Here is a 21,833-nt window from a genome sequence, read left to right on the forward strand (position 1 = left end):
CAATAATCTTGGTCAACAGGGGAGGTCCTAGATGACTGGAGGCTGGGTAATGTGATGCCCATCTACAAGAAGGTCCAGAAGGAGGATCTGGGGAACTACAAGCCTGTCAGTCTGACCTCAGTACGGGGAAAGATCATGGAGAGGCTCATCTTGAATGACCTCACATGGCCACTGCAGGACAGCCAGGGGATCAGGGCTAGCCAACATGGGTTTATGAAAAAGAGGTCTTGCTTGACCAACCTGATGACCATGTAACCCATCTATTGGGTGAGAGGAAGGCTGTGGATGTTGTCTACCTAAATGTTGGTAAGGCCTTTGACACTGTCTCCCACAGCATTCTCCTGGAGAAGCTGGTGAATCATGGCATAAACAAGAGTACTCTTCACTGGGTAAAAAACTGGCTGGATGGCCATGCCCAGACAGTTGTGGTAAATGGAGTCAAATCTAGTTGGTGGCCAGTCACCAGTGGTGTCCCTCAGGGCTCAGTTTTGGGGACAGTCTTGTTCAATATCTTTATCAGTAATCTGGATGAGGAGATTGAGTGCAAGCTCAGTAGGTTTGCAGACGACATCAAATTGGGTGGAAGTGCTGATCTGCTTGAGGGTGGGAACGCTCTGCAGAGGGACCAGGACAGGCTGGATTGATGGGCTGGGGTCAACTGTATGAGGTTCAACAAGGCCAAGTGCTGGGTCCTGCATTTCAATCACACCTAGCCCATGCAAAGCTACAGGCTTGGGGAGGAGTGGCTGGAGAACTGCCCAGCAGAAAAGGACCTGGGGTGCTGGTTGACACCCAGCTGAACATGAGCTAGCAGTGTGCCTGGATGGCCAAGAAGGCCAATAGCATCCTGGTGTGCATCAGGAATAGTACGGCCAGCAGGAGGAGGGAAGTGATTGTGCCCTTGTACTCGGCATTGGTGAGGCCGCACCTCGAGTACTGTGTGCAGTTCTGGTCCTGAGAAGAGCAACAAAGCTGGTGAAGGATCTAGAGAAAAGTCATATGAGGAGTGGCTGAGGGAACTGGAGATGTTTTGTTTGAAGAAGAGGTGGCTGATGGGAGATGTCATTGCTTTCTACAACTGCCTGAAAGGAGTTTGTAGTGAGGCTGGTGCTGGCCCCTTCTCCCCAGTGAATAATGACAGGACCAGAGGAAATGGCCTGAAGTTGCAGCAGGGAGGTCTAGATTGGATATTAGGAAGAACTTCTATACTGAAAGAGTAGTCAGGCACTGGAGCAGGCTGCCCAGGGAGGTGGTTGAGTCACCATCCTTGGAGTTATTCAAGAAATGTGTGGATGTGGCACTTTAGGGCATGCGCTAGTAGCCGAGGTTGTGGGTTTTTTTGTGGATATATGTGGTTTGTTGTGTTTGTTTTTTGTTGTTTTGTTTTTTTGTTTTGTTTTTTTTTTTGGTGCTGATGTTTGGACTTGGTGATCTCAGGGGTCCTTTCATACCATGATGTTTCTGTGACATTGCTACAGTGGATAAGATGCCATTAAAACTGTACATTTATTACTGTTCCACTGATTCTGGCTGTGGATAAGTCTGTTATCCACTCTTGCTTCTGAATAACCAGCTTTCATAGTTCTTGTAATGTAACACTTTAATTAGGTTCAGAAATAGGTCACACAAAAGTATATTAAATGATTCTAGGAGTCACTCCAAGACAGATAAATACACAGATAGTAGCAATAAAGTAAGTTGTTGTTATTACCATTGTGATGTTAATGAAAGTTAGGGACAATTATCTTGCTTGTGAAGGTGTCTCATCCATTTCTGTATAGTTTTTTTATTTCTTTTCGTGCAGAAGTCTGTAAAAAGACAGTCAAATGGCCTGCAGAAGTTTGAGAGAAATGGTTCATATTATTTATGCAGCAGAAAGTCTCAGGAAGCAGACTAGACTACGAAAAGATTTTCTAGTTTGCTAGTTTAAATAATGATCAGACACTATACCACAAAACTAATGTTGTTTACTTTTTCTTTTAGGAACGCCTCTTGATGAGTCTTTTGCCCAGGAATGTTGCAATGGAAATGAAAGAAGATTTCCTGAAGCCTCCTGAAAGGATTTTTCACAAGATTTACATTCAAAGGCATGACAACGTTAGGTAGGATTGATGTAGGCCATGAAGCCATTTAAAACAGATAATATTTAGTTCAAATACAGTGACTCGCAATTGTGATCAGGTTTTGGAGAAGAAAGGAAGCAGTACAGAGAAAATTTGTCATTTATGCAAAGGGGGAGAATGGGCTCACTAGGAAGACTTAACAGTCTTCTCAGATAATGGTGCATAAATAACTGGCTTAGAATACTAGTGCTGGGAGGCAGATAACTTTTTTTCAAATCAAGTAATCATTTTTTTTGTACTGTATTATATTTTGGGTAAATAGAAGTATTTATTCTGCATGGTAACTTTTACACATGTATTTTCCTGGTAGTAAGATGAATTACTTTTAATGCAATAGGTTTTCTGGGTAATAGCATGAAAATAGAGAAAGAAAGTGAGATGTAAAATTGAAATAAATGTTTATCTGTCCCAGTCATATGAGCATTCCACCTCAGATGTTATTGACTGAGGCTTAATTCTAATTCTTGCTCTTTTTAAGCAACAGGCTGTTGTACAAGTGCCCTCATTTATACTGGTTGTAGTTAAAGAGCATTCGCATTTGCTATACTTCTCTGTCGCCTCAAACAAATACCTTAAAGGCCTTTTCTGAATGGTGTTTTATCATACTGCCTCTAGCTGCTTTTTCTCCAAGTGTCTTGCTTCTGCACCAAAAACAGTATCAAAGAGGTTTACTTGGTGCCACCCTTGTACTAAGCAATGTGCAGATTTAAGAAGTGTCACAGATGAGAGCGAAAGGTCTTAAGGTTGCTTAAGAATCACTGACAAAGAAATCAGGAAAAGGTGATTTTTAATCACCTTTATTATTTAGTACTTTATTTATGAAAATGTGACTTAACAGAATTCAATGGCAAGGTTCACTCTATTACTTACTATGTAGAAGGGGAGTGTAGGGGTTGGAAATGGATAGGAGTGATTTATACGGGTATTAAGGGAAGTAATTGGTACAGGGATAGGTGAGGCTGAGTTGGGCACAGGCTGGAGAGATTTGAACAGGGATCAGGGAAAAGAATGAGGAAGGCCCTCCCATTGAGGGATGAGGTTCAGAGGGGACACCTGTGCTTTCTGAACTCCTCAGAGAAGAGTCTAGGTGCAGCTGAATCCACTCCTTGCTCAACAGTTTACAGCTAAGAGGTTTTAGATTTAGGGATTTCAGTGTAGTGCTTTAAGACATAATCATGGGTCTGGTGTGATTTGAAAAGCAGTAAGTTAAGATGGCTTAACACTATTTGTAGTAAATCACAAAGTTAAATCATACGGTTCTCTGGTAACTTTATAAAAAATCAATAATCAGTTATAATCAATACAGAGTTTAAAGTAAAAATCTAACAAAGTTTCTAAATTAAATTGTGCACAAACATTCACACACATACATAACACAACCTGTTAAGATGTTAAATCTTAGTACTTAATTTCATTAAAGAAGTTGGATTCTTCACCCAACGATTACTCGATGGACTCAAATTATGCCAGCCTGGTATAATTTGATTTCCCCCATACCTAAGTGAAGTGGCAGGCTAGTTACTCCTTCAATCAGATGAACCAGCTTCCTTCATGAGACATGCAATGCAGGCTGCAGCTCACTGTGATTCAAAGAGTCCCAAGGGGCCTCCCCTTTAAGACCAATATTTATAGAATCATAAAATCATAGAATCTTAGAATGTCTTGGGTTGGAAGGGACCTCTAAAGGTCATCTAGTTCAACCCCCTACAATAAGCAGGGACATCTCCACCTAGACTAGATGTCTCACAGCCCCATCAAGCCTGACCTTGAATGCCTCCAGGGATGGGACCTCAATGGACCTCTCTAGGCAACTTGTTCCAGTGATCCACCACTCCCATATGAAAGAACTTTTTTCCTACTGTCCAACCTAAATCTACCATTTTCTAGCTTTAAACCCCTTGTCCAATTGTTTCATGCCTTTGTGAATAGTTCTTCCCCAGCCTCCCTATAGGCCCCTTTCAGGAGTTGGAAGGTTGCTATAAGGTCCCTCCAGAGTCTTCTCTTCTTCAGGCTCGACAACTCCAACTCCCTTAGCTTGTCTTCATAGGATTATTGACTTAGGTTAGTATTTTTCCATGATGGCCACAATTTGGATTAGATAATCTTTGGCAATTTTTGGAGTGGACCTGTGTTCAAGCAGAGGGGCTCAGGTGTGTTCTGCAAGCAGAGTTTCAGGCATTGTTAAGGAGTACCTAATCACCTCAAATTGCTGTATTTACATTGCTAGGACAGAAAGGTTCCCAGTTATCCAGGCTTACTGCTTCAGCAGGCAAGATGAGAAAGTGCTGGATTGTGTCAGCCTATTGCACTTGCTGTTGAAACAAGAACAATTTCAAGCCCACTGCACTTGTAACTGAGATGAGAACAATGTTGGCTGTTGATGTGGCAATGTGGCTTAGTGAACTGGCGGGTCTGCATCACTGAACTTCACTGAACAGGTAGGTCTGTACCACCACAGTTAGTGATGCTGCAGAGCTGCCTTGATTTGCACCACACACTCATGTGGCAAAGGAGTAATCTCCCTTAGCACCTCCTTCTTTCCCTTATCCATTGGTAAATTCCTTCTCTTGGGGTTCAGTCTGTCTCGCACTGAACTGACTATAATACTTGCAAGGACCACTTCCTTGTGACTATGTTGTTGCAACTGAAAGCATTTATGTCAGTGAGAGAATCAAAGATGACTTTGATGAGTGTTCAGAAGACTGAAAAATTAGTTCAGTTTTACACTGTAAAATTAAACATTACTGAATTTATTCATCAGCAGCTCTCTTATTTTTAGTGGTTAAATCTTACATAATACTGATCTTCACCATTAAGTATACAGACTGTCTTTAACAACCAATTTAAAGTTAGCTCTAAGTGTGCAATACCCCCATAGTTCAAAGGTAGCATTGTCGGTTCTCAATTGCCAAAATCACAGAATCACAGAGGTGTTTGTGTTGGAAGGGACCTAAAAGATCATCTGGTTCCAATACCTCTGCATGGGAAGGGACATCTCCCACTAGACCAGGTTGCTCAAAGCCCCATGCAACCTGGCCTTGAACACTTAAAAGAGATGAGGCATCCACAGCTTCCTTGGGCAATCTGTTCCAGTGCCTCACAGGAAAGAATTTCTTCCTAATGTCTAACCTAAATCTTCCCTCTTTCAGTTTGAAACCATCCCCCCCTTCAACTATCCTACATGCCCTTGTAAAAAGTCCCTCCTCACCTTTCCTGTAGGCCCTTTCAGGCAGTGGGAGGTTGCTCCTGAAAGAGAGAATTCAAGGTCAAAGTTGGCTGTCTTCCTCTGCCAATTTTCGTTGTTTATTCCTCATGCTTTTATGCTGTTGTCCTCCCACCAACACCATTTGTCTTTTTTTCTTGCCAGTCTTCCATCTTTGCATATGTTCTGTCTATTTTCAGTTACTTAAGCTTATCTTGTCTGCTGTCTGCCAGATTTTTGTTGCTTAGGTGCCTTCTACTATATTTATTTGTTCCTCTGGTGATGACATTGCTTATATACTTGTAAAAACTGTGTTCAGTTCTGCCATCACAGTGCTATGAAATACATGTATACTACTGTTGTTTGCATTTATATTCAGGTTCAAGGCAAGCCAATGATAATTATATCCTTATTAGTATATTTATACCTTGTATATTTCACAGGTCTCTGCATTGGTTACAGTGTGGATAGTCATATTAAACAGCATTGCTTTGCTGGACTGATTGATGATAATGCTTCTGAATTCTCTCTTGTGCTGAGACCTTTTTGAAATGTAATCTCAGGAGTACCTTTTTTTTTTCCTACATGGTATTTCATATAACCACTAAAGGTTCTGTGGCTTACTCACTGCTTTGATGTGGAGTTCATAAATGATCTTAAACCTGAATGCTCTGCCTAGAGAGAATTCATTCTCTGACATTAAGAGGGCAAATAGAAGCAAAGTAAATGGGTATCATTTTAATGTCAAGGAGAGATCCTCAGGGAAGAGAACTGGAAACTGGACACCTCCAGGACCACTATCTGTACTTCTCACAGTTTGACTCAGGATCAGCAATTAAACCAGCGACAGTAACGCTCTCAAGACTCTCCCCCTCCAACCTAGGTAGGGAAAAGAGAGAGATCATGAAGATGAGAGACTTTCTGGACTGAAAACTAAACTAGACAGCTTTAATTAAATACTAATGATAAAAGAAAAAATGCGCAATTATATACAAATGCGTTCAGGAATGTGCAAAACCCTATTGCCTCCCTCCACCCCCAGCAGCTCCTGCAGCATCTCCTGAGCTGTGAGAAGTTCTGAAATGTCCTGGACCACTGCCAGAGAGAGCGGCAGAGCAGACAGGAGCTGAGGCGAGAGTTATGAGGGTCAAGAATGCACAAACCTGGGGATCAATGGTGATGGATAGATGGGAGTCCTCCTTGGATGCTGGCCATAGATGGAAGAGATGGGAAGAAGAAGCAGGAAGGAAGTTGACTTCTGTGATCCCTGAACTTACACCAAGTTTACGTAGATATATGGAATGGAATACTTTGGTAAATTTTGCTGTCCATCTAGTCCACTCCTCCCTGTGGGGGGTTGCAGATACGACTCTTCTGCTTTGGTAGCATCTAAGGCTGCGTATTCAACAGGTAGAGCAAAGTGACCTTGGCATCTCAGCAGTAATATAAACATTCAAGCATTATCAGTCCACTAGCTGGAAAACTTGCTGCTGGTTAAAAGGGAGCTTAATGAAGAAAAAAAAAATCAGTAAAAGGAAAATTGGCTTAAATCAGGACAGTACTATAAGAAACTGTATGACCTTTTACATCAGTCATGCAACTACAGGAATAAAAATAAAGATAAGGGGAGAGTGGCACAGTATCCTAGCAGATACCCAGCAAAGTGTTGCTAGCAGGTCCTGGTAGACCAGAGTTTCATCCCAATAGCTGTGTGACTCTACAAATCTGAACTATGTAGGGGAATTCTCTGCAGCTGCCACCCTGATACTAGGTGTGGAGGAAAGCAATACAGTATCCCTCTTGGAAGTGCTGCTTGTGGTCAGTGCTGATAATCAGATCTATGCTTGCATTTTTAAGGAGATTAAACAACTTTTTTTCCTTTTGAGTAGTGGCAGTTCAGTGCTATATAAGCAGATCTAAGAGACCACTTCAATATTATTATTATTATTATTATTCTTGTTCTGCAAAACACCACTATTAAACAAAAAACAAACAAACATACAAACAAAAAAACCCTGGAGTTTTTAAACCCAAAGCTACAAAGGGGAAAACAGAAAATCAGCTACCCTTTTCCTATTACAATGCTTTCTTCCAGTAATTATGTGGAAGTGTCAGAGCATAATCCTCCAGAAAGGATAGCCTGGAGGAAGTAGGTTTGCAAGTAGTAAACTGCATGTTTTCTCCACTCCTCACCTATTAAAAAAACAACAAATACACCTCTGTGAGAAGAACAGAATCATCATGGTTGCAAAGGACCCCTGAGATCACCAAGTCCAAACATCAGCACCAAACAAACCCCAAACAACAAAACAAAACAACAAAAAAACAAACACCCACAAAAACACCTCACAACCTCAGCTACTAGAGCATGCCCTAAAGTGTCACATCCACACATTTCTTGAATACCTCCAAGGATGGTGACTCAACTACCTCCCTGGGCAGCCTGTTCTAGTGCCTGACTACTCTTTCAGCATAGAAATTCTTCCTAATATCCAATCTAGCAGCTCCCTGCCACAACTTCCAGCCATTTCTTCTGGTCCTATTGTTCCCAACTTGGGAGAAGGGGTCAACACCCACTTCACTAAAACCTGGCAACTACTGGCGTATTTCAGATACAGCAAGGCAACAGCTTTGTTTTATCAATTAATTGGTAAATATTTTAACAACTATCAAATAGCTTTTGAATGACTGCCGGCAGCTGCCTGTGCCTCTGGAAGCACATCTCTTCATGCTGATGGCACAGCCCTCAATGTTATATCACGTTTCAATGAGCTTGTCCCTGATCTGTAGTAAAAAGAGGAATTTATAGTATTCACAGATAACTCATGCCAGTTAGAAATCACTTCAGACCTCCATCTTAGTAGCCAGGAATTTATTTTTCTTTCTGTAGTAATAAAGCATTAAACCCTTTCAACATTAATTGAAGATTTCTGTGTGACCAGTTTAAAACTGACTTCATATTTCTTTTTGAGGCTGTTTTAAGGGCATCCATGAATAAGGACAGAAGAGCACTGAATTACAGTTCTGGAAGACAGAACTTGCAAGGACTGTAGTGGTTTGTGGGGAAAACCCCTTTTCTACTGCAAAATGCTAATATTTCACAAATGAAAAAATTATTGCTGAGAAAGACATAAATTGTGGAAGGTCTGTTATATAACTTTACTAAAAGTGCTGGAAGTGCAGAGGAAGGCTGAAAGCTTAAACCCTTGATGTTCTTCCAATTCCAGAGCTTGAGTTTTTATAATTTATTTACAATAGAAGCAGATCCTTTGCACAATGCTCATGCTTACTGCTTGAGCTTACAGAAGCAGTCCACAATCTGAAATGCTGTTTGGCTACTTGAGATACTTCTCTTCTTGCTCTGTAACTCATTATTTTTCACTTAGCTTTTATATTTTTAAATGAATTGCCCTGAATATTTTTAATGCAAATCTTTCACCACCTTTATTTGCATTTGTCCCCTTCCTTTTATATGTTTTCTCCTGATGCCATTTTGTGGTGATTCTGTCATTTTTTCTGTATTATTTGAATATTATGTGAAACACGCTTTTGTCTTCTCCCTCACAATCTGTTGACTGTTAACTTTTGAAGAGCATCAAAACTTTCTGTTCAAAATCACCTTGCTTTTGGAAGTGAGGTAATGGTACTACAAAATGGTGTTATACAGTCCAACACTGTATGTATTTATCCCTGTGCAAAAAGGATCAAGAAGTCTTTCCCAGGCAAGTTGTACTATTTCCTGTGAACACTGTGTAAAGGGCAGTGGTTAAAACAGAATACATTTATCTGTAGAAGCTTCCAAAAAAAGAGGTAAAAAGGAACTGTCACAAGTTGATGAAAACTCTACAGATACTTTGCTTATTTTCCTGTTTGCTGTGGAATACCTGAATATTACCACATGATCTTGAAGAAGATAAGACTATTTTTCTCAAAGAGGAGGAAATGAGAGGTTTTTTTATATCTGCTACTTTGCGAAGTTTCTGAACAGAATTGGTATACAGTAGGAAATGAGCACATCTGTTTTAAATGGAAACAAACAACTTAATACAAATGCAGTATACAAAACATGCAAATACATATCCAAAATCATTATTGTGTGAATGCAGTGAGGATGCTAAATTCAAACATTGAGAAGATAAAATAAAAACAACCAGTGTAGTATTTGTGCCTCATGAGAAATAATCTATATACAGTTCAGTAGCCATTTAAACACAGTATGCATGTTATCTTACTGGGGTGACCCCAGCCAAGGTCACAATGAAGGATCTAAGGACCAGATGTCATCTTCCTTCTGAAGACTCCCCATGTCATTAAACAAACAACTCAATCTGAAAGAAAAATGAAAGGCATGCAACCCCTCCTTATTTTGCTGAGTGTTTGTTTATACAAGTGGTTCCTTTGAAACCAGCAGGACTATTCAAGTGCGCAAAGCACATAAGGAGGGCATCATGGTGCGCACTTAGTGCACCTATGGCTGGGAGGTCTGCACCACTCCAGTGGTGACTGATGCCTCCACCCAGACAGAGGCAGTGACAAAGGAGGTAGCTGCACAAGCCACAGGCCATGGGAAATGCCAAGTCCTCTCACAGGACAGGGGCTTGGGGCAATCCTGCAAGCAAAAGGTGTGCACAGGTTGAGGACCTTCTGCAGCAACTTGCTGAACTGCAGGTGACAGTAAGAAGGCTAGAGAATATTAGGGAGACAGCAAAGGAGAGGTAATTGGCTTCAGACACACTGAGGCAAACTCAGAGCCTAAAACCACAGATACAAAATCTCCCCCTTAACACAAATGGAAAGGAGGGAAGAGAACGATGTGAAAAATGATAAAGAGTGATGGAATATTGTATAATCAAAAACCTGAAGAAGGAAGAGACTTCCATCAAAACCTAAGATGCCCCTGTAGAACCATTTCACAGTTCTGCAGACTGAAGGGGAAAGCAACCCATGCAAGATAAACTGCCAGAGCCGACTAAGGCAGCTAGCTCCGGGCAGCTTGCTCTGAGTTTCTACAGTGGGTTCACAACATTGGTGGACAAAGGAAAAGCAACCGATGTAATCAACCAGGACCTGTGCAAAGTCTTCAACACTGTCCCACACAACATCCTGGTATTGAAACTGGAACAGTGTGGATTTGATGGATGGACCACTTATTGGGTAAGGAACTGGCTGGATGGTCACACTCGAAGAGTGGTGGTCAATAGAGAGATGGAGACCTGTAACAAGTGGAGTTCCCCAAGGGTAAGTACTCAGACCAATGATATATAACATCTTTGTCAGCAACATGGACAATGACACTGAGTTCGCACCCTCAGCAAGTTTGCCAAGAACAAGTGTGTGGTGCGGTTGACACACAGGAGGTAAGGGATGCCATCTGGAAGCACCTTGACAGGATGTGGGCTCATGCAAACTGCATGAAGTTCAACCAGGCCAAGTGCAAGGTCCTGCACCTGAGTTGGGGCAATCCCAAGCACAAAAACAGGCTTTACTCAGCTCTTGGGAAACCTCACCTGGAGTACTGTGCCCAGTTCTGGAGCCCCAGCATAAGAAGGCCATGGAGCTTCTGGAGAAAGTCCAGAGGGCCATGAAGGTGATCTGAGGGCTGGAGCACCTCTCCGACGAGGACAGGTATTTGGGGCTGTTCATCATGGAGAAGTGAAGATGCTGGGGAGACCTTATAGCAGTCTTCCAGTGCCTGAAGGGGGCCTACAGGAAAGCTGGGGAGGGACTTTTTACAAGGGCTTGTAGTGAGAGGATGAGAGGGAATGGATCAAAACTGGAAGAGGGGAGATTTAGGTTAGACAATTAGGAGGAAGTTCTTTAGTGTGAGGGTGGTGAGACACTGGAATGGGTTGCCCAGGGAAGTTGTGGAAACCCTGGGAGTGTTCAAGAACAGGTTGGATGGGGCTCTGAGCAACCTGATCTAGTGGGAGGTGTCCCTGCTGATGCAGGGGGGGTTGGATGTAGATGATCTTTAGGATCCCTTCCAACCCAACCCATTATGATCCTATGATTCTATGAGTGCTGTTAAAAGTGAGCATTTATGACTTCCAAGCTTGGTAACTTCGCAGGAAGCGCAATGATCAAAGGACTAAAAGGGAGGAAGTCGAGCCTGGCAAAATTCCTCTTTTAAGAGGTTGCGGTATGTGTGCAACTATGAGAAGCAGAATCACGGCGAGACAAGGAGTTTACGGGGTAGGGTGCGCGATTTTGTTACCTTCCCATTAGGTCTCGGTGTGCAGCTCTCAGGTGGTGGCTTTTCTTCTGGCAGGCTGGCTTGTTGGGGGGCAGCTCCCCACCACCAGGCAGGTCTCCAGCCAGCACCAGGGAGGTGCCCCGTAGGCAGTGTCCGAGTAGGCTGGTCACTAACCAGCACATGCCATTGTCTTTTTATACTCCAGGGACCCCCTGTCCAGTCAGGGCTACTGCCACAACACATGCTACTGCCTTCTCCTTGTGAACATATTAATAAGGTCAGCATCCATGGGTCCAAAGTCAGGGCGGCAGCTATTAGGGGAGGTCCATAACTTGTCCATTCTTCCTGCCTGGTATCGCAACTTTTGTTTTGCATTCTTGTCCTTGAACAGGCAGGACTGTTTTTGTATGTTTGCTGGGTATAATCAGCAAAAGGCCTCTGCTAGCTTAAAAGGCATTTTATTTAGTCTTATGTGGGGTGGAGAAGATGGGCTGTTCTCCACATGCCCCTTAGAGTGTTGTAGAAAATGGTTGCTCTCAGTTGAGAAGCACCTTCAATCTCTTGAACTGAGCCAGAGGCTTTCAAGGCACAGTTTTTAGCAGGTACAGCATCTTCCTGAAGTGCTGTGAGAGGGCTGCAGAGTCACTGCATGGATGCTGGCTATGCCTGCCTGTAGGGATCACAGGAGAGAACACAGGAGTTCAGAAGGTCCTGGAGGGCTTGTCAAGAGAGAAATGCTCTAGAAAGTCAAGGAGTACGAGATAATTTTGTATGTAACCTTTGTGCCTGTGCTGAACCAGCTCAACTTCGTATCTGTGACAGAGATGAGAGAAATGACTGTTTATAACACTTTATTTTCTGATGTTCCTCAGTGCAGTGTTGCTCTGCTTTCATTCAGTATTTTTATACCAGAAGCAGTTAGAAATAGCTGTTTGCATATAAAATAAAGTACTCCAGGTAACTTTAAAAAAAGCTCAAAGATAACTTTCAATAAAAATTAGAATTGTGGAATCATAGAATGGTTTGGGTTGGAAGGAGCCTTTAAAGATCATCTTGTCCAATCTCCCTGTCATGTTCCGGGAAATCTTTCACTAGATAAGGTTGCTCAAAACCCTGACCAGCCTGACTTTGATACTTCCAGGGATGAGACATCCACAACTTCTCTGGGAAACCTGTTCCACCTCCATATTAAAGAGTTTCTTCCTTGTATCTAATCTAATCTTTTAAAAGCAGTACTCCTTGTCCTGCCAATACAGAGCCCAATAAAAAAGTCTTTCTCCGTCTTTCTTATAAGCCCCCTTTATATTTTTAAAGGCCACAGTAATGTGTCTCTGGAGCCTTCTCTTCTCCAAACTGAACAAGGCCAACTGTCTCAGCATTTCTTCACAGGAGAGATAATCCAGTCCTTTGAACATTTTCATGACCCTCATTTGGGCCCACTCAAACAGCTTCATGTGTTTGTTGTGCTGGGGGTCCTAGAGCTGGACACAATACTCCAGGTGTGGTCTCATGGAGCAGAGAAGAGAAGGACAATAATATAACTCGATCTGCTGGCCATACTTCCTTTTATGCAAACTGGGATAAAATTGGCTGGCTGGGCTGCAAACACAAAGTGCTGACTCATGACCGATATGTTGTCCACCAGGATGCTCTCAATCCATTAATCCCAGTCTATATTGATACTAAGATTTTCCTTGACCCATGTGTAGAACCTTGCTCTTGACCTTGTTGAACTTCATGAGGTACATGTGGGTCCAGTCCTCAAGCCTGTCAAGGTCCCTCTGGTGACCTGTAGCATTTCAACTGCACCATTCAGCTTGGTGCCATCTGCAAACTTGCTGAGGGTGCACTCACTCTCTGTCTATTTCATTAATGAATCATGAGGGAAACAAATATTCAAAAGAAAAAACACTGATCTTCAATGCTTACAAATCTGTATTTTCATATTAAGATACAGGTATCTGTATATATGCTTTGTTGCAGTAGTCTGTGGGGTGTACAATTGTCTACTAAACTTATGTAGATATTAGAGTTTAGGCCCGTTGCCTAAGTGTGGAGCATCGAGCAGGAACTGTTCACTGATAATTGTAACAGAAATTACTGTACAGTGTAACTGAAGTAAACTGAAGCTTTTTTGAAAACTTTTTTATCTTTTCAGAAAGCTAGGTGGCTTTGACTAAGAAAGGAAAAAAGTGTTCTAAGATCAGAGAGAGAGATGCAGTACATAGCCTCTGTTACATGAAATGTTCTGTAGCAAACTAAACTCCTTTAAAGAAATTAATTTGCGAATTTGGTGGGTTTTGCAGTTGCAGATAACTTCTTGAGATTATATACAATTTTTTTTATGTTGTTGAAAGATCATTTAGTATTATTGGCAACTAAACCAATCCATGTATGTAGAAAATAATTTAAAAATTGGGTAGCTTTCTGTGAGAAATAAGCTAATTTTCCTGACAAATGTAGAAGGGTGACTGTGTAAATGTTAGAAAGACAGGCTGTGTTTTCCATGGAGAGCATTTAAGCTACACTCTAGCATTCAGCAAATTAAAAAAATATTAAAACTAAAATATTGTTACACAAAAAACCCTGTAAATTTAAACTTATTTTACTAAATGAGAGTAAAACCAGTCAAAAGTTGCAGAAAATAGCCACAGAAAAGCCAGAGTCAAAACTGCATTTTAACTTTGCTCTAGGAGCACTGCAAGAAGGTTACCAAAAGCAAATCATGCTTGATCAATCTGGTAGCCTTCTATGGTGTCATAACTGGCTGGATAGATGACAGGAGAGCAGCAGATGTCATTTACCTTTACTTCAGCAAGGCTTTGACACTGTCTCCCCTTATTAAGAAACTCAGGAAGTGTGATTTAGATGAGTGGACAATAAGGTGGACTGAGAGCTGGTTGAGTGACAGAGCTCAGAGGGTCATGATCAATGGAGCAAGGTTGAGTTGGAGGCCTGTAGCCAGCGGTGTTCCCCAGGAGTCAGTGCTGGGTCTGGTCTTGTTCAACATGTTCATCAGTGACCTAGATGAAGGGACAGTGTATCCTCAGCAAGTTCACTGATGATACAGAACTCAGAGGGTGGCTGACACTCCACAGGGCTGTGTGGCCATCCAGCATGACCTGGACAGGCTGGAGAGTTGGGCAGAGAGTAAATCCCTATCCCTTTTGAACTGGGGAGGCCAGAACTGGACACAGTACTCCAGATGGAGTCATTAGGGTAGGGTAGAGGGGGAGGAGAACCTCCCTCGACCTGCTGGACACACTCTTCATAATGCACCCCAGGATACCATTGTCCTTCTTGACCACAAGGGCACATTGCTGCCCCATGGATGACTTGTTGCCCAGCAAGACTCCAAGGCCCAGTTTTGTATCATCAGCAAACTTGCTGAGGATACACTCTGTCCCATCATCCAGGGCATTGATGAAAGATGTTGAATTGGACTGGACCCAGCACTGACCCCTGGGGAACTCCAGCTGGTCTCTGCACCATTGACCACCACTCTTTGGGCTCCATTGTGTAGCCAGTTCTTAATCCATCTCACTATCCATTCTTTTATCCCATATATTCTGAGCTTGCTTACAAGGATGTTATGGGAAACTGTGTTAAAAGCCTTGCTAAGGTCAAGGTAGACTGCATCCACTGCTCTCCCTGCATCTACCCATTCAGGTACAACATTGTAGAAGGCTATCAGACTACTCAAGCATGATTTTCCCTTGGTAAATCCATGCTGGCTACTCCTGATAACCTTCTTCTCTTCCATATGCTTAGAGATGACCTCCAGAATGAGCTGCTCCATCATTTTTCAAGGGATGGAGGTGAAGCTCACTGGTCTGTAATTTCTTGGATCTTCCTTCCTGCCCTTTTTGAAGACTGGAGTGATGTTTGCTTTCCTCCAGTCCTCAGGCACCTCCTGTTTTCCATGACCTTTCAAAAATGATGGAGAGTAGTAGAGCAAAAATATCAGCCAGCTCTCTCAGCACACGTGGGTGTATCCCATCAGGGCCCATGGATTTTTGTGTATATTCAGTTTACCTAACTGATCTTTAACCCAGTCCTCACAGACCAGTGGAGAGTCATCCTTCCTCCAGGTATCATCTCTTACATCCAGGGTCTGGCATTCACAAGCACTGGTATTAGTCTCCCTCTGCTGCTGTCTTGTGCTTTATTAATACTCAGTATGCTTTTCTCCTCTCATCTTTTGTAAGCAAGCAATGTTAGGAGCAAGCAAACCTCAAACCCAGGACAGGAGTGCTTCTGCAACCTAATGGCATCATGTGGACATTAAAATCAAGCCTAGAGCAGAAGTCTGACAAACCTCTGCTAGTAACTGTGGGTTTTTTTCCCCCTAGGGTTTAATTAGAATATTCACATGCTGTTCTAACTTATGACTCTAATACCTTGTTCGTCTAAAAGCCAAAGTGATTTAAGTTTTTACCGGATTAGCCAAACTTCCTCATCCTGTGAATTTACTGATAAAATCTTCATGTGACTGAAAAGGGAAGGACAAATGCTGAATATCTCAACTAGCATAGGATAGCAGTTTTTGGTATAGCCAAAGAGGATACAAAGAGAATGATAGCTCCTTGAGGTCCATTTGCTCAGTTGTAGCATGGAAGAGTAAGAGCATTGCTGAACTCCTGGGCAAAGAGGCAACACCAGGCTTAGCTCTGTAATAACTCCTTAGTCTTGCAACCATCACATTTACACCATTTGTCACAGAAAGCTGCACTTGAAGCATGTGAATCATGTATGTCATCAGCAAACCCTCTACATTGGACTTCCAGAGGGCTGGACACCTTCTTTGTCTCAGTCTTTAACAACAAGACAAGGTACCCTCAGGACAACTGGGCTCCTGAGTTGGTAGACAGGGATGGGGAGCAGAATCCCCCTCCTGTAATCCTGGAGGAAGTAGTTAGGGACCCTCTGTGCCACTTAGATCCCAACAAGTCCATGGGTCTGGACGGATTCATCCTAGGGTGCTGAGGATGGTGGAAGAACGGGCTAAGCTGCTCTCAATCATTTATCACCAGTCCTGGCTGACTGGGAAGGCCTCAGATGACTGGAGATTGGCCAGTGTGACGCTCATCTACAAGAAGGGCCTGAAGGAGGATCCAGAAAACTATAAGCCTGTCAGCCTGACCTCTGTGGTGCCAGGCAAGGTTATGGAACAGATCATCCTGAGTGCCATCAAGCAGCATGTAGAAGACAACCAGGGAGGGGATCAGGTCCAGCCAACATGAGTTTAGGAAAGAAAGGTCCTGCCTGACTAATCTCATTTCCTTCTATGATGGGGTGACCCACCTAGTGGATGAGGAGAAGGCTGTGGATGTGGTCTGCCTCAACTTCAGCAAGGCCTTTGACACAGTCTCCCACAGCATCCTCCTGGAGAAGCCAGCAATCCATGGCTTAGACAGGTGCACCCTCTGCTGGGTTAAAAACTGGTTGGATGACCGGGCCCAGAGAGTGATGGTGAATGGAGCTGCATCCAGCTGGGGTCTGGTGATCAGCGGTGTCCCCCAGGGATCAGTGCTGGACCCAGTCCTATTCAACGTCTTCATTGATGAACTGAATGTGGGGATTGAGTCCACCCTTGGTAAGTTCATGATGACACCAACTTGGAGGGGGAGTGTCCCTAGAAGTGTTAGTTGGCAGCTGGTTGAACACGAGCCAGCAGTGTGCCCAGGTGGCCTGGAAGGGCAATGGAATCCTGGCTTGTATCAGGAATAGTGTGACCAGCAGGGCCAGGGATGTGATTCTCCCCCTGTACTCAGCACTGATGAGGCCTCACCTCGAGTGCTGTGAGCAGTTCTGGGCCCCTCACTGCAAGAAGGAGATTGAGGTGCTGGAGCAGATCCAGAGGAGAGCAACGAGGCTGGTGAAAGGAGGGAAAGTCTTACAGGAATAGGCTGAGGAAGCTGGGATTGTTTAGCCTGGAGAAGAGGAGACTCAGGGGGGACTCACTCTCTTCAGCTACCTGAAGGGAGGGTGTAGTCAGGTGGGGACTGGGCTCTTCTCCCAGGTAACTAGTGCCAGGATGAGAGGGCCTGGCCTGAAGGTGCATCAGGGGAGGTTTAGGTTGGATATTAGGAAGTACTTCCTCATGGAGAGGGTGATTAGACATTGGACTGGACTTCCCAGGGAAGTAGTGGAGGCACCGTCCCTGGATGTGTTCAAGGAAAGGCTGAATGTGGCACTCAGTGCCCTGGTCTGGCTGATGTGGTGGTGTTAGGTCATAGGCTGGACTTGACGATCTTAAAGGTCTTTTTCAGCCTTGGTGATTCTGTGATTCTGTTTCTGTAAGCTATGCAGCTGAACAAACAGGAGTGACCTTTGTCCTATGTTTTCACTTTCTTTCCACTTTAATTTCTCTTCTTCAATAGTTGCAGTTTAACTGAGATTGGGGTTTTTTGAGTTTTCTGTTTATATTTTTCACCAGACTGCCCCAACAACATTGTTAAGATTTCTGTGGGATTAAAGGAGGCAGAGTCATATCCCCAGTTGGTTGTTAGGAGATAGATACTATTATTAACGGATAGTTTCTCACTTCATGTTTCTATATATGATAAGATATATATTTTTAAATATATTTATTTGGCACTGTGAAGTTTCCCTTTGTGTATTATACCATTATGAGGACTCTTTCATGGATAAATAAGGTAGCCCTAGTTTACTCTAGTTTAATATTCTCTGAGGATGTGAACCTCCATGGCAATTAGTGATTAAGTTACAGTGAACCAAGGCTACTTTACATTTGAATTAGTGGCTCTAGAGGAGTGATTAACACTGAGATCACTCCTGTAGTTGCTTTGTTGTAACTTTTCTTAGTATATAAATGTTAGTAATGGCCTACATTTAAGACTCATTATTTTTGAGGGACTAATACATCCGAATCAAAGGAAAATTTCAGTGTTAATTTGTGTCCTGCTGAGAAACAAGTGGGGATTCGGATTTTAAAAATATTTGAATATATTTGAAAATATTGTTTGGCCCTGGAAAGACTTCAGGCACTGTATACCTTACCATTTTTCTCTTTAGTACCCTTACGATTTTCATGGCCACAGCAAAAACTATAATCTCTTTTCTATTCTCACTCTCAGTGGTAGATTTTGCCATCTCCTGATAAAGGCTTTCTCTGTCTTTTATGTTCCAAAAAACCTAAACACAATGTAACAGTGGAAAAAGTTTATTGCATCAGATGGGTGATTTGACTCTATAGTCAAAACCACAGTCACAAACCAAGATGCTGCCCCAATTTGTTCTAGACATCATGCAGTAAAGACTGTTGGTGCTGCTTCCTAACACCTGTAGTCCAAGTAGTAAGGAAAGAGGCAACAAATGGACACAGACACATGGAGTGTGAAACATAGTATTAGTCAGCACACTAGCTAAAATAAAATATGCTGGCTAATGAGTTTCAATGCCATTTTAAGAATATTAGAGCCTGTTCTGGTTTGGTGGGTTTTTTCATAGTGGAGGAAGGGCACCAGGAGTGGCTCCGGTAAGAAGCTGAGAAGCTCCATCTGCTCCAAACCCAGCCAAGGAGCCCTTAGAGGGACAGTAGATGTGCCTCTGCCATTAACATATAAAAGAACTAAGATGAGACCTGAGCAGAGAAGCACTTGAGGAAGAGTCACACTGGAGGAGAAGAGCTGTGCTGGAGAGGCAGAGCGGTGCTGGTGGTTGGAGTGGAAGAAGGAGAAGAAGGTGCCCAAGCAGAAGTTTCCCTACCACTCATGGTGAGATGGCAGCTGTGCCCCTGCACTCATGCAGGAACGTGGTGGAACGTTCCCTGAAGGCGCTGGGGGGGGGAGAATTTACCCAGTGGATTTGGATTTTGTGGCCAGTGGATTTGCTGCCAGTGGACTAGGATTATTCCATTTTGGAAGACCCCGGTGCCAAGGGAGTTGTTTCCTGAAGCAGCCATGCTGCTGTGAGAACCACCAGCCTGTGAAGTGACTCTAAACCCCATCCCCCTGTGCTGCTGAGGGAAAGGAGGGAGAGAAATCGGGAACAAAGGGGGTTGGGCCTGGGAAGAAGGGAGGGGTGGGGTAACATGTGCAAGCCCTGCTCTGTGTGTGTCTGTGTCCTGTGTCTGTTCGATTGGTGTGAAATAAAATTATTTTTTCCCCAAGTTGAGTCTGTTTTGCCCAGGACCTTAATGGGTGAAGAACCCTCCTTGTCCTTTGTCTCAACCAAGGAGCTTTGTCCTCCTCATTCCAGAATGTGGGGGAGGAGGAGAGAAGGGGGCAGCGGAGAGCTTTGTGAGTGGCCATGTGGCTGCTACTTTGTTGTGTTGGGCCCAAACCACAACAGAGCCACCTCTGAGTGGCAACAGAACAGACTGTGGAAACACTTTGGATTTGCAAAACCTCTGCTCATCCACTGGCTCTTTCCCACCTGCTAAAAGATCAGGTTCTCTCATTTGTATTTCAACCGAGATAAAAAACAAATGCAGCAGCTGCTATTGTTGTAACAATTCATGGTGGTAGTAAACAGCCGAATTCCTCAAAAAAAAACCTCAGGGCTTGTACTCACAGCATTGCTCCCATCTGCTGTGCCATGTTTGAGTACGGGAGTTATACTTCGCACATTTTAAGAAGCTATGTGTTTTGTAAAATAGGAGTTCCAATTTTTTAAACCCTTATGCAAAAAAAGGTGTATCAGTAGTCATATTACCTAACATTCCATTAGCTTTAAAATATTTACTTGCAGTTAATTGCAGTATGAAATAATTCACAAGCATAGCTGAACTGCAACTGCATCTTTGCACACAGTAATTGCATATAATACCTAAATTTGCAATTACACATTCAGTTATGTATTGTGGGTACTTCTTTGGACTTCATTTTTGTGTATAATTACTAGTGTTTTTAATCAAATTCTGCACTGATACCCTTTCAAAATATTAAAAAGGATTAGCAAGATTCCCATACTAAGGTAGAGGTCTGCAAAAAAACTTTTAAACTGATTAATTGTGCATGAGTGTATTTCCGTGTTTCATGCTTAACTAACTGAGAAGTTCTGATGTAAGTGTACATGTCAGCAGTACAATGGTTGCTCTCTTAGTCGTTAAGGCACTGTTCCAGTCTCCACAAACAGTGGACATTTCCAGTTTGTGTGTATGTCTATATTCTCATTGTTAAAGACCTTGGTAAACAGTACCATTGCTATTAGCTTTACAGTCTACAGCACCCCAACCCCCTCCCCACCAAATGTTCATTTTTTTCAAGTGGATGTTATTGGTGCAGTGCAAGATACTACTGTTACTATAAATGTGGTTAGACATGAAAAAAAGTGGAGTGCCATATTTAAAAGAATAAAAAAAATACAATAAAAATGTAGAATATGCAAAGGATGAGACAGAGAAGCTAGTAGAAACTGTTGTAAAACAGCATATACCTTCCTGTCTGCATGCTAACTAAAACCTGGAAGCTGCATGACATGTTGAATTGCAACAATTGTAGTAGTCGTTTCCCCCCCCCCCCTTTTTTTTTTTTTTTGTTTGTTTTTTAGTACAGCTTTAGAAATACCTGAAGTGGTTTGTTGCACAGCATGCCTTGCTGAATAAGGATGTGATTGCTCACACTTCTTTGTTGCAGAGGAGTGCTGTGCTGAAAGAGGATCTCTTTTTTTTTTTTTCCAGCTGTATGAATTCTGATGTGAATGTAGGTCAGAAAGCAAATAGCTTATAAAGCAAACTGTATGAAAGACCTTGATGCACATTTAAGAAGATTTGAAAATTGTAAAGATATTTAAGAGGATGCTTTTCTATTAACTGATGAATTTCAAAAGCTGTCAGACAACAAGGATTATCAGAATAAGTAATAATAAGTCAAGAATTATCAGAATAAGTAGATCTTCATGGGCAAATATGCAAAGCACTTATTGCAATCTTTTAATGCCTTTTACCTTACCCATCACTGGATTGGTTCACATTCATGATAGCAGTCATGTATCTCATGTTCTACTTTGAGAAACCTTTTTATTGTGTTTAAACAGCATAGGAGTGGAATAGCTATTGTTTTAGCTATTGTATACGGCAGAGGGGGAGCAGTCCTGGCGGTTCCTGGAGTGTGCAGAGAATAACTTCTTGATACAGCTGGTGAGGGAAACTAATAGGGAAAGCACCCTGCTAGACCTGCTGTTTGTCTACAGAGAGGGTCTTTCGGAGGATATGATGGTCAGAGGCCGTCTTGGGCACAGCAATCACAAAATTATGAAGTTCTCTATTCTTGGGGAAGTAAGAAGGAGGGTCAGCAGAACTGCAACCTCTGGCAGGCTGACTTTGACCTCTTTGGGAGACTGGTTGACA

General features: G+C 42.7%; 1 protein-coding gene across 1 annotated transcript in view; it reads left to right on the plus strand.

Annotated features, from left to right (window-relative positions):
• The window catches only part of ADCY1 (adenylate cyclase 1 (brain)), a 169,320-nt gene that overhangs the window by 66,489 nt on the left and 80,998 nt on the right, over positions 1-21,833 (plus strand). Inside the window, 1 exon segment of the mRNA XM_010001548.1 lies at positions 1,984-2,102. Within this exon segment, the coding sequence (XP_009999850.1) occupies positions 1,984-2,102 (119 nt within the window).

The sequence above is a fragment of the Chaetura pelagica genome, unplaced genomic scaffold (genome assembly GCF_000747805.2).
Source record: "Chaetura pelagica isolate M959 unplaced genomic scaffold, ChaPel_1.0 scaffold7, whole genome shotgun sequence".
Lineage (NCBI taxonomy): Eukaryota > Metazoa > Chordata > Aves > Apodiformes > Apodidae > Chaetura > Chaetura pelagica.